Source organism: Crocodylus siamensis, chromosome 1 (assembly GCF_052110815.1).
Source record: "Crocodylus siamensis isolate JL-2025a chromosome 1, ASM5211081v1, whole genome shotgun sequence".
In the NCBI taxonomy this organism is placed as follows: Eukaryota; Metazoa; Chordata; order Crocodylia; family Crocodylidae; genus Crocodylus; species Crocodylus siamensis.
The window spans coordinates 363,804,551-363,819,315 of NC_143395.1; the positions used below are offsets into that span (position 1 = coordinate 363,804,551).

The following is a 14,765-nucleotide window of genomic DNA, read 5'->3' on the forward strand; positions in this document are numbered from 1 at the left end:
TGCCTCCAAAAGACGGTACGTTTTGAACACTTCGACTTTTATTGATCGTACATCGTGCAAGGGTTGACATCGTGCAAACACGATCATTATCGTACACGGGACAACAACACTCCGCGTGGCGAAGGCAGGGCGGCCTGGACAGCCTACACCCTACTGAGCACCCCCTAGCGCAACCCGCCGCCCGCGCTCACTGGCCCTGGCAGTGCCTTGCCCCGCGTGTGCCCGCGCAGGCGCAGTAACTCCTGAGTGGCAGAGGGCGCTGGCCCGCTTGCAGCTTTCAGCGGACCTCTGAGCAGTCCCAACATCCGGGGCCCTCTGCTCTCCCTTCCCTCCAGCCTTGCCTCGCTCTAACGTCATCAGGGAGCGACACCCGGGCAGCGCCAATCACTTCCGCGGAGCAGGGGTGGCCACGCTCTTCCGCCTGCCGCGCGCGTCCCCCCGGCAGCGTTTCCACGCTCCCCGAGTTCCTCCCTCCGCCGCGGCCCGGAAGTGGCCCCCCCGCCGCGGCTGGCTGCGAGGATGGCGGAGCCGCCCCCGGAGCCGGCGGGCCGGGAGCCCCGCGACAGGCTGGGCCTCTGGGACCGCCGGCCCCGGCCCGCCGCGCCGCTCACCGCCCGCCAGACCGACTCGGTGCTGGAGCTCAAGGCGGCGGCCGAGAGCCTGCCCGTCCCGGCCGAGGTGAGCGGGGCGGGGCGGGGCGGAGCGAAGCTGCCACGTCGCCCGCGGGCCGGGCCGGGTCGGGCGGTTGGGTCGCTCTGTGAGGGGGGGCGCAGCGCGGCGGCCCCGGGCTCCCTCCTCGGGCCGGTGCCAGGCAGCGCCGGGGGCTGGCAGGATCCCGGCCTCTGTCTGGCCTCCCCGCAGCCCGGGGCTCCGGCTGCCTCTGTGGTAGTAGCCGGGAGGGATCCTTCAGTAACAACATCTGGCTTGTCCTAGTCGGTGCGTGTGCACCTGTGCATGTCTGTGTGTACACGTGTGTGTAAACAAGCATAGTTCTTCAAAAAGTCACGCTTTAAATACACCGGGCAAATCCCCTGATAGCCTGACTTGAGCGTCATTTAAGTTTGAATTATTAGCTGCTTCACGTCCTTCGTAAGGTCTGGCTCTGGCTACCTTGAGGCCATCGTCTCAGTCCTCAAGTGGCCCAGTCCTTTCTCTTGGGGGTGGGTCATGTTGTTAGGTGCAGAGCCCGCCCCTGCGAGTGCTTTCCCCACCTCTTGCTGGAAGGAAAGAACCTGTGGAGGCTGGTACTATTTTGCTTAGAGCGGCATTCAAGGGGTCATCAGGAGGAGGGTGGACCAGATACTAAAGGGCGAAGAGAGAGGCTGGAGATAGCCGTAGTCAGTGCTTGTTCATGGAATGGAGCCAAGGCTGCCCTGGGGGAGGAGCAGACAGCAAGTTGAGAGCAGACGCAAGGAAGTCCTTTCTTACCCAGTCAGTTGTTTGGGTGCAGGACTTGGCGCCACCAAAGGTTGCAGAAGCTGCCAGATTAAAAAAAAGAAAAAAAGAAACGGGACAGATTCTTGGAGGCGAGGGACCTCGTTCCCTAGTGAACGTGGGAGAGGGGGGCCCAGCCTCCAAGTCACAAGGTCCTAGACTTTCAGTGCTGGAGTCTGCAAGCGGGAGAAGAATGATGGGGAAAAACCCTGGTCAGACCCAGTTTGTTTTTCCTTTCAGCATCCTCTCACTGCCTCGTGTGATGCGAGCCTCCTGGCTTGTCATTCTGGAACATAGGCCGGAGCCTGCCAAATAGAGCTGTTAGCTTCCCTTTGTGATGGGGGCCACTAAGGGCACATTGCTGATCACTTGGGACAACTAAAAGACAAAACCAGGGATGGAAGTGAGGGACATAGGTTCAAAGCAGATGCACCGAGGGGGACACACTGAGCAGTGCACAGTAGACTGTATGACACAGGTCTTTTGATATGTTATTCTGGAACATGGGCCAAAGCCCACCAAGCAGAGCTATAAGCACCCCTTGGTGATTTTGACTGCTAAGGGCACATCACTGATCACTTGGTAGAACTAAAAGACAAAATAGGTTCAAAATGAGTGTGTCAAGGGGGGATACCTAGCAGAGTACATGGGCCTTTTTGACTCTTGCTGGACACATGGGCCTTAGGCTCACAGAGCAACAGTTATCCAATAGCCCCCTTTATTAACGGGGGTGTGAGAGGGTATGTGCCAACTGAATTTGTGGGATAAATAAAAGAAAATGGATGGAAGCAAAGGTCATAGGTTAAAAATGAGTACCCTGAGGGGGGCCACTGAGCAGAGTACACTGGACTGTGCCCACAGGCCCTTGAACGAGTCTAAAGAGCCAGTGGACACAGCCCAGTGAAACTCTGCCTGAAGAACAGGAAAACAGCCCCACAGTCTCCAGGGCTCCTCCTTCCTGGTCACGTATGTTGCCAGCTTGGCTAGGGCTTGGAAGAGGTTGACTAGGAGGTCTCGGGACTTGGTGGGGCCATGGAAGGGGAGTGCGTAAATGAAGAAGTGCTGGGAGTAGTGCAGCCAGGACCTCACCAAAAGGTTCTGGAGGAGGTGGTGAAGGGGCTGCATGCAGCCTGCTGCACTCCCTCTGGATGCTGGGCCAGATGGACCCAAGGTCTGACCCAGTTAATGACAGTTCTTATGTACATCTTCCACATTGATTTGTTATTTCTCTTTTGTATCTTTGACTTAAAGGAATTCTTAAAGGTATTCCCCTTACTTCTTAGCTTAGTTGTCTTCCATACTTGGTTCCCTTAGATAACCAAAACTTGCCTGAAATTGAGAACCTTACTCCCAGACCTGGTTTCATTTCTCTTCCCGTTTAATTTAAATAGGATCAGTTGGACTGGCTTAACCTAACACTAGGCTGGGTGTCCATCTGTTTTGTAAAGCCCTCTTGCTTCATGTGAAGATGACGTTTTAAAATAGCATTATTTTTTGGTCAGCTGTCATATCTAGGAACAGCTGGAGACTGCCAGTATTAATAGTGTTTATTTCTCCAGTCCATATCTATGAAATTAAAGTTTCCCATAAAGAACACAAGTCTTAGTTTATATTTATCTCTTTAATAATATTACCAAGATGTTTGTCCCTACCTCCTATGATCCTTGGAGGCCTTTACCAGGGTTATGTCTCTACTCCCGTAGGACCTCTTTTAACATCCATCTCCAAAGTGATTTAGATGTAGGCGGGGGGGGGGGCTGTTTTATCCCTTATCTCTTTAAAGTTCATCATATCATTAATGTACCATGTTATTCCAGCACTGCTTCCTCTATTTCTCTCTTTTTTTGAATAGCACAGGCCATTGTTTCTGTTATCCTGATAATACCACTTTCATGTCCTGCACCCGCAAGTCAGGTTTCCTCCATTTTGTTGCTCAGGTTCCTGACAATGACTGAAATGTTTGTCATATTACTGACCACACCCCATTCCTTACCTAGATTAGATAATATCCTTTGTCCAACTGTATCACCTACTGCACTAGTGCTGCCATCAGTAGTTGCACTTTTTCCTGGCTGCCCATCCTTCCACCCAGTAATGTTCCTTTATTGGTTGTCATTTATTTGATTTTCCTCTTCCTGTGCACTACAGCCAGGTCTGGATGCTGAGCATCTGCCAATTGTCTCCTTTTGTTTTCTAGTTTAACATTCTTTCTGTCATGCCAGCCTCAGAGGTCAGTATCCCATGTGCTCAGGTGGTGCTATGGCTTACATTACTGTTCTGTCATGATCTGTCTTGGCTGAAGAGGCTGCAGAGTTGGGCTGCAGCTGCTGCCGCCACTACCTAAGTCTGTGAAGGGCCTTGCCAGCCATGGTGCACAGTAGATGTCTGGAGGGGAGGGAACAGGCTGTTCCCACATAGCCTGGTGCCAGATATGTGATGATAGTACAGCTGCTGCTTTGTCATGGGGCATGAGAGAGACTTTGTGAGCAACATTGGTAGTGGGGACAGATCTACTCCAAAAGGCAAGGCAGGCTGGTTCACTGATGATTGGCTAGTGGCACAAAAAGTAGCCTTCAGAAGAGTGTTGTAGGGATGTAGTGGGGTATAGCTGTTAGTGCATTCTGGGATGGAAAAGATGTGGTGTCTTAGCACATATGTGTCTTTAAGTCCTTAGGCATTTTTCCTAAGTATTAGCCACAGACCCTGCATTCTTCTAAATGCCAGTCACTATATTTTGCTATCCTAAATTACCCCTCTAGTTTTACCTGGATTTAATGTTCTTCACTCTTGTCTTAAACTGTCGCATTGTGTTGTGCTACTTGACAGCTGTGCTGTTCTGTCCTAGAGGCTGCTCTGTTCTAGTAAGAGAAAGGGTAAATTATAAAATGAAAGCTTTATACAACATTTTTAAACGCTTTTGGGATGCCTCGTGTTGCTCTGTGAACACACAAAACTAGCACTTGGAGGAATGTGCATTGGAATTTACTCAGTTGTAGTACTTCAGTCTGCTACAGTATCTTAAAATGTTAAAAGTACTGTAACAAAAGTTGATTTCACTCTATTAGGGAAACTGAATTAAATCGACTGTGAAAAACATATGTACTGTAAAATGTATACCACTGAGTTCATTTTTCCCTTCATTAAAATACTGAAAATTTTGTATGCTTTACCCTGTTAAAAATCAGAGTGTACAAACTTAAATTAAATTGTTTTTACACAAAGGTAGTCAAAAACACAAGGGAATATTGGTTTCCATTTAAGCAACTCTACTATGGCTTTACTGTGCCATTATAAAACTGCTGGTTACATTATAACTCCATAGAACTTCCAGCAGTGAGACTGTTTGTTAAAGGTGGTGGTAGCTTTCCAAACAAGCAGGCCTACTTTTGTCTCATTATTAAAGAACATCCCCTATCGTTCACTTAGTGCATTCACCACTCTAAGAACGTTTCACTTCTTGCTGCAAATCTGAATGTGGTGGCTTTTTTTCTCTTTTTTGTCTGCTATAAAAAAAACTAACGCAGCAAATGTGCCCTGTGCTTAATAAATGTAAAAGGTATATAGTTTAAATATATGTGAAGTGATTGAAATAGTTTTTATAAATATTAACTATGAACATTTTCATATTATTCTCCTGAATAAGAAAGGGTTATACTTAAATAGAATTATAGTCCCTGTTACATTAGCATGGAGGGGAAAAACACTACTTAGGATTAGTATGGATGGGTCTATGAAGAAAACAGTAAATGTTAAAAGGGAACAAAAATTATGCTTCTCAAAAATACCAGTTTAATTAGGTGCTTCTTACTTTCGTCCTGTCCTGGCTGAATTTTGTAATTCTTCTCTTGTATGAATCTCCAACTATCCATTTTCCTTAAACTATATTTACTAATATCTTATTACTTGACAACTAGCTTACTAGCCCACAGGTTTATAAAGGAATATCCTGCTGCTGGAGGGCATAGTGCAGGGGTGGGCAGCCAGGAGCAGATAAATACTAATTTTCTAAATTTTTTAGGGGCCCTATGGGCCGGATAGAATGGCCTTGGGGGTTGCATCCGGCCCCTGGGCTGCATTTTTCCCACTCCGGGATAGTTCCTGAATGGGTTACTGCCAGGATCATCCTTGGTGCTGCTTCAGTCACAGATCTCAATTAGCCTTGCAAAAAGGAGATATTATCTAATCCTAAGGGAAACTCAGGACCTTGAGTGCTCTTGGCTCCAGTTGCAAATTGGAGTTCTGGGTCTTCTGCAGCTCTTTAAAACAGGCTCTGATTGCCTGTCCTGAGATCACACTATTAGTAGAAAGGCATGCCAAAGTGACTGCTGGCTCCCAATCCTGGGATCTGTCTATTAGCTTTTAGTTTCTGGAACTCTGAGTTAAAAATCCTATCTGAAGTCCAGGACCAGTTTTCTTCACCTAACTGTTTAAATTGCTTACCACAAATAGGCCTAATCCTCATGTGAGCTAGGATTGCTAAGTGGTAGGGGGATGTTGAATTAAGGTGCATCAAAAAAAGTGTCTAAGGAAACTGATGTTATCACGTCCTCCTTTTTGACTGCTACTAAAAGCCCCCCCCACCTCCCCCAAACCAAATGACCTGCCAGCAATTAAAAAGATGAATCAAGTTCTGTGTGAATTCATTAGTTTTAAGACATAATATCTAAATCAAACTGCCTTTACCTGATTAATAGAATCAGGCAGTAATTATCTGTTGCCAAATTAAATGGTTCTGTGTATGGTTGCAATCAAAAATTTTTCTTCTGAAGCTGCGTATAGCACTATTTTCATGAGTATGCATAAGCCATAATTGTGAGCATGTCAAAGAGGGTGATGATTCTATGTGTATTCAGCAGAATGTTAGAATGCCATTCATTGTAACATTTTATGTAAGGATAAGATGCGTCTAAAGAACATCTCCCAACTAAACTTACTAAAAATTATCCCAAATTGTACTTTCTTTTACTGAACACAAAAATTCCTTGTTGATGATGCTTCTTGGAGATTATTTTTAAAAGAAGCATTCCTTTATCATTTGGATGCTTCATTAGAAAGTATTTTAAACAGATCATTCTGAAATGAGTGGAATGTTACATCTTGGCAACATTGGGTCTGAGGTTTCCTGTGGGTATGTGACAGAGAAGCCTTATGACAATTTCTATGTCAGAGGAGTGCTGTTCTGTGCAGACGGTGGGCACCTTGATCTTTTTGCTTCTACGTGAATTCTGAGTTGTCTTGTCTTCAGATATTTATTTGAGAAATATGAATTTGTCTTGCTTTCTAGCAAAGCGGGTCAATTTTGCTTTTCTTATTGGAACATATCCAAGAGACAACAATGTTCATTCAGTTTCAGTTAGTCTTGTCTATATACATCCATATATTTCTTACTGTGATGAGAAATTTCCCAGAAATATTTCTGTCCTGTTGATATACTTCTTAATATGTTATCAAACCAATTTATAAAAGCTCCACTATGATTCTTCCTTTAACAGTAAACAAATATGACCTTTGGAAACTCAATTTTTTTTATAAATATCAGCTGTCTTGTTAAATTAATATTGAAAATACTTGCTTATTTTAAGGAGTTATTTAACCAAGCTTTGGGGATTTTTATATACAGCTTCCAATAGAAGATTTATGCAGTTTAACATCACAGTCGCTAACTGTTACGCTGACTGCAGTAGTTCCAGAATCCACAGAGGACATCCTCTTGAAAGGTTTCACTGCCTTGGGGATGGAAGATGAAAGAATTGAAACTGCACAGCAGGTAAACGAGACCAAATCCTGTCATTGCCTTAGTGGCATGACTTAAAAGCTAAGATGATCTTTTCAATACATTCTTGGAGTTTCTGTATTTCCTGCTACTTTCTGTATTTCTCTACAATTCTTTCACTGGTACTGAGGATATATGCAAAGAGAGAAAGAGAAAAGATTATTAACTTAGTCATGCAATAACAAATATTTACCCATATAGAATTGAATATATGGAGAGCCAGAGCATCTCCAAAGATGGGTGGAAGTGTTTACAGTACCATAGGATTGACGTACACATCTTTTTGAAATAAAATAATACTAATGCTGTACTTTTATAAAAACACAAGCAAATGATGTGCAAACTTTTGCCTTCTTATCAGAATGTTAGTGGAGTGTTAATTTGTGTAGTGGAATTGTTTGCTGCTGTTTGGTAGCCTGTCTTAATCATAGAATGCTTAAACTTTATTTTTCTTACTAAGAAAAAACTTTGTTTTCATCTTCTGTGTCCTGCTTATCAGTCTGAACTCATTTCACAGATCTGATGTCTTTTCTTATTGGTTCCTTGTAGTGTCTAAGCTGTTGACAACCTCAAAATCTTTGTTCTAGTTCTTCTCCTGGTTTGCCCAACTACAGACTCAGATGGATCAAGATGAAGGTGCTAAGTACAGGTATGCAGTTTTTTTTAGTTTTCTGTATTTTACCACTCTAAACCATTCATTCATTGCATCTAGAAACAGCTGCTTAAGGAGAAGTGGTGTTCTGGCTATCTTACATGTATCTCAGCTTGTCCTTACACGTATTATAGCTAGAGGTGCAGTGATTCATTGGTCCCATAACAGCTCAGGCCAGATATAGGGGAAAATAGAAATTTTCCCAGCTATTTTTGCCTGATGGAGCCAATAATGTAGCTGATAAATGCCCCGTGTATGCACGCAGCTGTAGCATGCACAGGGCGAGGAACACAGTCCAGTGGTTTGGAGACTGGCATCTGGCTGGTAATTCTGGTCTGGGGGGAGGAAAGGGGCATGGGTGGTGCATATTGAGGCGAGGGAGTAGAGCTGTGGGGCAGATACTGCTCAGGTGGGGCAGGCGCAGGACGGAGCCTCGAGTGGCTCATCTGAGGGCCACGGGGAGTGGGGGTGGCAACTCCTGCTTCTGCATGTACCCTGTGAGGGCATGGGGGTGTATACCTCTAGAACTGTGCAGGATGGTGTGGGCTACTGCTGGGGGTGCCGCTGGGCTCATCCTGGTGGGGGCTGGGCTGCACTTGGAGCACATGGCAGCGGTGCTGGGAGGGGTGGTTGGGGGGCTACGTTGAATTTTGGGTTGGCTGCAGCCTTCCCCCCTGCCCCCCCGCATAGCCCCGCTCCCAGCACCACCACTGCCTGCCCTGAGCTCAGCGCAGCCTGGCCTAGCCTCCTGCCGTGAAGAGCCTGGTACAGTCCCAGCCTCAGCCTGCAGCAGCGTCCTACCCTGTCCTGCGCAGATCTGGGGTCATACGCTCTCCATGCCCTCCCGGGGTATATGCAGTGGTGGGAGCTGGTTGTGGCTCCGTCCCATGGCCGCCCGCCCCGGCTGAACAGCACCTGCTCCAGCCTTATTCCCTTCCCTCCCCCCCACCAGACTTACCAGCCTGACTCTGGTTTCCAAGCTGCCATCTGCATATTGAATCAGATCGGTATTGACCAATATGGCTCCTTAAAAATTGGCCGTCGGTATTGGCCCATAAAATCTCTATCTGTGCACCCCTAATTGTAGCATATCAGAAGACTTTATCCTAATCATGTGTTGTATTCATAGCTATCTATGATTCCCTTCTCAGTTTTGTTTTAATCTTAATCGGTGAAAAGAAACAAGAATATTATGTATTGACTCAAATATAAGGTGAGGTGCCTCCCACCCCTTCCTTCTGTTCCCCCAAGTCAGCATGTAGTAAAGAAGCTCCTCATCTTATATTGTCATACAGGGAGACCTGCTTGTAAACCTGCTCATTAAACTGCTGCCAAAAGCAGTATGGGCTCAGTTATGGAAACCAACTATGAAGCTGGTTAAATGCAGCTCATGCTGAGCATGACTATAAAACACGTGGCCTATACTGGGCAAACATACTGATAGAAACCTTTATTTTCCTTTTTTGTTTTTTGTTTTTTGTTTGTTTTGGCCCTTAAAAGAAAAAAAAAACCCAAAACAGACAGGTATTCCTGCCACAGAGAACTGGCACTGGGCCTGGTGGTACTGCAATACAAGATAGGCACCAGGAGGGTGAGAACCAGCCCTAACACCCTCCAATTGGTGGAAAAAATGCTTGATCCTAGCCAAAAGGCCGAGATGCTGATGGGAACATACCACAAAGATAGCTTAGCGTAGCCCATTTGAAAAAGATATATGTAGACGCCTACTAAAATCGAGGAGACAGGCAGCTGATTTTGCGGGGCAATCATGGGGCCGGATGCCACTTCAATAGGCTTTTTGCAGTAGGACCCCCCACACCTCTAGCCTGGGGACCCTGGCAGTCCTGCCCTTTGCTGAAGATTGGCAGATGACCCAAAATATGATCCTGCTGTATTCCCCTTTGCTTATATTTTCTTTTTTTTCCTGTTATCTTTTCATTGTGAGAAATACAGGTAACCCCTGCTTAATGCTGTTTCACTTAGCGCTGTTTCGCTATAATGCTCATTTTAAATTGATACCTGGTTTCACTTTGTGCTCAGCGAGTTTTGCTATAATGCTAGTGGTCGCCAACTTGGGTGATCAGATATTTCAATTAAGAGCACTAAGTGGGGGTTGCCTGTATTTGTGTTGCTCCCTAAAAACAGTTAGCCTTAGGTTTATTTTGAGTCTATTACCTGGAACAGGCACAGTTTTGGAGAAATGTTCACTTGTGGTCTGTTATTTGCATGCAGACATTTGTGGATCATGGATCCAGATGTGGTCTGTGAGATTGCCGGGATATATGTATTTATGTGGAGAAGGCCAGAGATGCAATAAGTCAGTTATTTTTTTCTCCTTACTTTCATGGGCTGTGCAACATTGAGAAGTTTATACTTTTAGATGCTGTTGCATGTGTGCTAACCTAGAGGGCTAGTTTCAAGCTTCAAGAGTCATTAATTTTGATGTTACTTTTTATTTAAATGAGCCACAACATTATTTCAATTTAATTTGTCTTTAATAATGCTTTGGAGTTCATGACTTTAGTATATTTTAAAACCATAATGAATGACCTATCAGCTTAAATAAAGTCAGTTTGTGACTTGTGTTTGCTTTTACAAAAACAAAAGGAAATGCTATCCTTTTAGGGTGGAGGAAGTACAGAAAACATTGCTATAGTTTGATTATGTTTGTACACCTAGAAGGAGGACCTTTACTTTGTTTCATTTTGGTTCTGTTTTCTAGACAGATGAGGGATTATTTGTATGGATTTCAGGAGCAATGTGATTCCATACTAGATGATGTGAACAGTGCTCTTCAACATCTGGAATCATTGCAGAAGCAGTATCTTTTTGTTTCCACCAAGACAGGAACACTACATGAAGCCTGTGAACAGCTTCTGAAGGAGCAGGTAATGTTTAGAGTTAATCCTGAAGATTTCAAAGGTACTAGAAATGAAAGTCTCCTTTCTGCAGAGGAGACATGTACTTGGCAATGATGATATTTTTCCTAGAACACTTTGACCAGGTGCATCAACTCTCTTCTAAAGGTCAGACTCTAAGCAGAAAAATGTTTGTCAGGATGGACAGTCTGAAACATCTTGTTTTAATAAAGGAGCTATGTGACAGCAAGTTTGAGGATGTGAACACCTCTCCGTTAATGGTTGTACTGAGATCACTAGCTTATATTACTTGTAAGAGTATTTTTTGAACTAGTTCTTTACTGTTGAAAGGGCTTCCGTTCTGTTCCTAATTCCCATTTACTGGATTTTAAAATTTCCATTCCTTTTTGTGAACCTACCTTTATTCTGCATCTGCAGGATATGTGATCAGACATGGAACCATTCATTGCAGCAAAGGTTGTTGAATAATTTTTTAGTAAATCGAAGTATCCAGAATTGGAAATGAGAGAGAAGCTCTGCTCCCTCATAAAGAGTTATTTCTTATTCCTTGGTCTGCAGAACAGTCACAGAAACAATTTTCCAATCATGTCTTCATTCTTAGTCATAAACAGTTACATAGTTTTAAATATCTATTTAATAAGGAATAGAAGCCTAAAATTGGTTTAGTGCTGATTAATAGTCAGGTGTACATGATCACTTGCACACGTGCTGCTCTTGACTCAGTACTGTGGCATAGTCATCCTTCACAATGAGAGACCAGTAACTAGTAGTAGCCAGGGGTGAGTTATTAGAGCCATGATGTATCTACAGTAGATCAAAATATCTGTCTTGTAATATGGAAACAGACTGACTTATTTGCTGATTTGCTGTCTGTTTTGGGGCCTGGGGCTTGTACGAATAATACTTGGCATGTGCTGTCTTCATGTCCAGTTGAAGTGCTTGTTGAAGATCTTAGTTGAAGAAGCCTTGAGTCCACAAGGAAAAGAGTCTTAAACTTGCATGTATATAATCGAGCTGGAGAAATGCTAGTTCTGGTGTTGGGGGAATTTGGTTTAGGGATAGAAACATCTGATTTTTTCACTAAAGCTCTGGGGAGATTTGCTTTGTAAAAATAGCTGTTTTTATACTTTCGTGTTGGAATTCAGTGTACCAAAAAGTCATACACTTTAAATGCAGGAAATATATTTTCGGTGACTTAAAAGTAAAGGTCACATCCTAAGACATTTTTCATTCTTCATTTCTTAGACCAGTGATTCTCAGTCAGGGGGATGTGACACCCCAGGGTGCCTTGAGATCCTTTCAGTGGTGCCACAGGTTGCCATACAATTTTTGGAACAGTCAGGCATGCAAACATGTTTCACATGATAAACCTAAACCCATAGATTTCAAATTAGCATCCACACTGTTGGAAACATTCTGCCCTGTTGTGGTCCTTCTGAATTCCTTGGAACAGAAGAATTGGTCTTCTTTTTGCATCAAAAAATCAAGTGAAAACTAAGAACTGGTATTATCTGATGTGTACTTTGAGTCTATCCAGGGATGCCTGGAGTCTGAAAAGGTTAAGAACCATTGTCTTAAACTGTCTTATTTTTATAATTTGGGTTTAGGTTTGTCATTTGTACAAGTTTACTTTAGTCGTCATTTCCTTTTTTGAGTGGGCTGTTCATTATTTTTGCTTTCTCCAGTAGGAGATTTTTTTTCAAAGGCTTCTTAAAACTAGTCATACTTATTCATGAACACATACACTCTTTGGATTTCAGCTAGATTATCTTCAGACTGATGTATTTACTCTTTGAACATTTATGGGAAAATCAGTGATTTTTTTTTTTCCCCTTCTAAAACCAGAAAAACAAAAGTTAGAGCTATCATATGGGACTCTTGCATTGAGTTTCCCAAAGATGAGATGGTAATGAAATATTAAGGAAAAATGTTGCCAGGGTGTTTCTAGATAAACTGCTCTGAAAATGGCAAATTGATGAGGTTCCATGTCTGTTGTCAAGAGCAGGTATTCAGCATAAAAGTACATTTTTCTTTCTATTGTCAGCTCTCTAAACTCAATTTGAGATGCCAGTCAAGCTGGTTTCTTTCCTTCTCTTCCATCACTACCTGTAATAGGGTCTGCAGACCAAAGTATGTCCTTGGTGAGTGGTATTCACTCTCATTGTGTAGATTATGCACTCACTGACCTCTGTGTAAGCCCCCTATACTGAAAAGGCATGCACAAATGCAACTACTTGGGAATCGATAAACAATTTTGTTGAGGTACAAGGGAACAAGACTGTTAACAAGTAAATGGAACACTCCACACAATACTGCCTTTCCCAAGCTATAGTATAGCTTATATAGCTATATATAGCTATTCTTCTTGTGACTTTTATGGATGCTCTGGGGAATAAAGAACCTGAAGATGGAAATGTGTGCCTGGTGTTTTTATGGGATGGAGACCTGTAAGGCAGAATTCTTTAGTACCCTGGAGTGGTCATAGCAACCTTGTCACTTGCAAATGTCCCCAAGCTCCTATGGAATGCTGGAAGACTTGATAGACTCTCTGTAGAAATAATACATTTGGGAATAATATATAGTGTGCTTTCTCTAATCCAAAATTTAAAACAATTATGTTTCTATCTTGCTGGTGTTTGGGGGGTTTCTTTAGTCTTTTAACTGGCAGAATCTGATGTAAATGCTTTTACCATGTTTTTATTTAAAATCTAAAATGATCATTTTATTTATTGTCTTTAAACAGTCAGAGCTTGTTGACCTGGCTGAAAATATCCAACAGAAGCTTTCTTATTTTAATGAACTGGAAAACATTAACACAGTAAGTATCACTTTACTACATGTGAAATGTAGAAACTGATTAATTCTGTGATCAAAACACTTATTTCCAGTGTTTTCTGGTTTCCTGCAGTTGATGGATTTTTTTTTTTTTTGTTCCCCCCTGCCCTTTTTTTCTTAAGAAACTGAATTCCCCTACATTGTCTGTGAACAGTGAAGGATTCATCCCTATGCTGGCTAAGCTTGATGATTGTATTGCATATATTTCATCACATGTAGGTAACTTTGTATTTTTTTTTTAGTTAAACTGTAATAGCATTTTAGAGCTTACAATAATTTGGGGGTTTCTGATTTTTAGAAAATGTGTATATTTTTACTGACAAAAGCAAGAATGACTCTTGCTACTTCTAAAATGCACTTGAAATGCATATCATTAGTATACTTTTACCTTACACAATTTTATAAAACTCTGGTGGTTAGCTTGTACTGTTTTTTCCTGTTTGTTCAGAAGGGATTTTACCCCAGCGAGTCCAATTACCCATTTAAAATGTCTTTCTTTTGTTCATTTCAGCCCAATTTTAAAGACTATCCTGTGTATTTGGTTAAGTTTAAACAATGCCTTTCTAAAGCGATGCACCTCATGAAGACATACACTGTGAACACACTACAGAACCTCACGAGCCAGTTAATAAAAAGGGTAAGTTGAGCAGTGACTTGGTTAGGCTTCAGGTTTTGACGCAACTGCAGACTGAACCGAAGGACCTGCAGCTTTGTCTTACTGATTGATTGATGTTTTTTTGACTGTAAAGAGTCAAGTTTTTAATGCTACTCTACTGTGTAGGAAAACCATTATTTTGGCAGTATGGCCCATTTAGGTACTGTTTTTACCTTGGAAAATCAGATCAAAGGATTTTGTGCCACTTTTCCCTTCTTCCAGTTAATTATATACAGTGCCCCAGTTAATTACAGGCTTTCTGGTATTGCCACATTAAGAGAAGGACATTCAGTGAAATTGAAAGGAGAACAAATTCAAAGCTGATAAAGGCAATGCTTTTTCACTCTATGCGGAACTTACCGGTACAGGATGTCACTGAGGCCAAGAGCTTAGCTAGATTCAAAGATGGATTGGATGTGAATGACAGGCATGTTCAGAGTTTTCATGGTTCTTACCAACAAAAAAGGGTACTGAAAGAGAAATAAAACCTCCTTTCAGAGTTTAAATCAATATTTAGGATTGGACCGCAACTGAGGG

The 14,765-nt window shown here is 42.9% G+C and overlaps 1 protein-coding gene across 1 annotated transcript in view; it reads left to right on the forward strand.

Annotated features, from left to right (window-relative positions):
* The first annotated feature begins 232 nt into the window (after positions 1-232).
* COG3 (component of oligomeric golgi complex 3) overlaps positions 233-14,765 on the forward strand; it is a 55,875-nt gene continuing 41,342 nt past the window's right edge. The window contains exons 1-7 of the mRNA XM_090025565.1: positions 233-678; positions 7,055-7,201; positions 7,795-7,856; positions 10,582-10,747; positions 13,482-13,556; positions 13,696-13,788; positions 14,085-14,210. Coding sequence (XP_089881691.1) covers positions 520-678; positions 7,055-7,201; positions 7,795-7,856; positions 10,582-10,747; positions 13,482-13,556; positions 13,696-13,788; positions 14,085-14,210 — 828 coding nt within the window. The 5' untranslated portion in view covers positions 233-519. The remainder of the gene's footprint in view (positions 679-7,054; positions 7,202-7,794; positions 7,857-10,581; positions 10,748-13,481; positions 13,557-13,695; positions 13,789-14,084; positions 14,211-14,765) is intronic.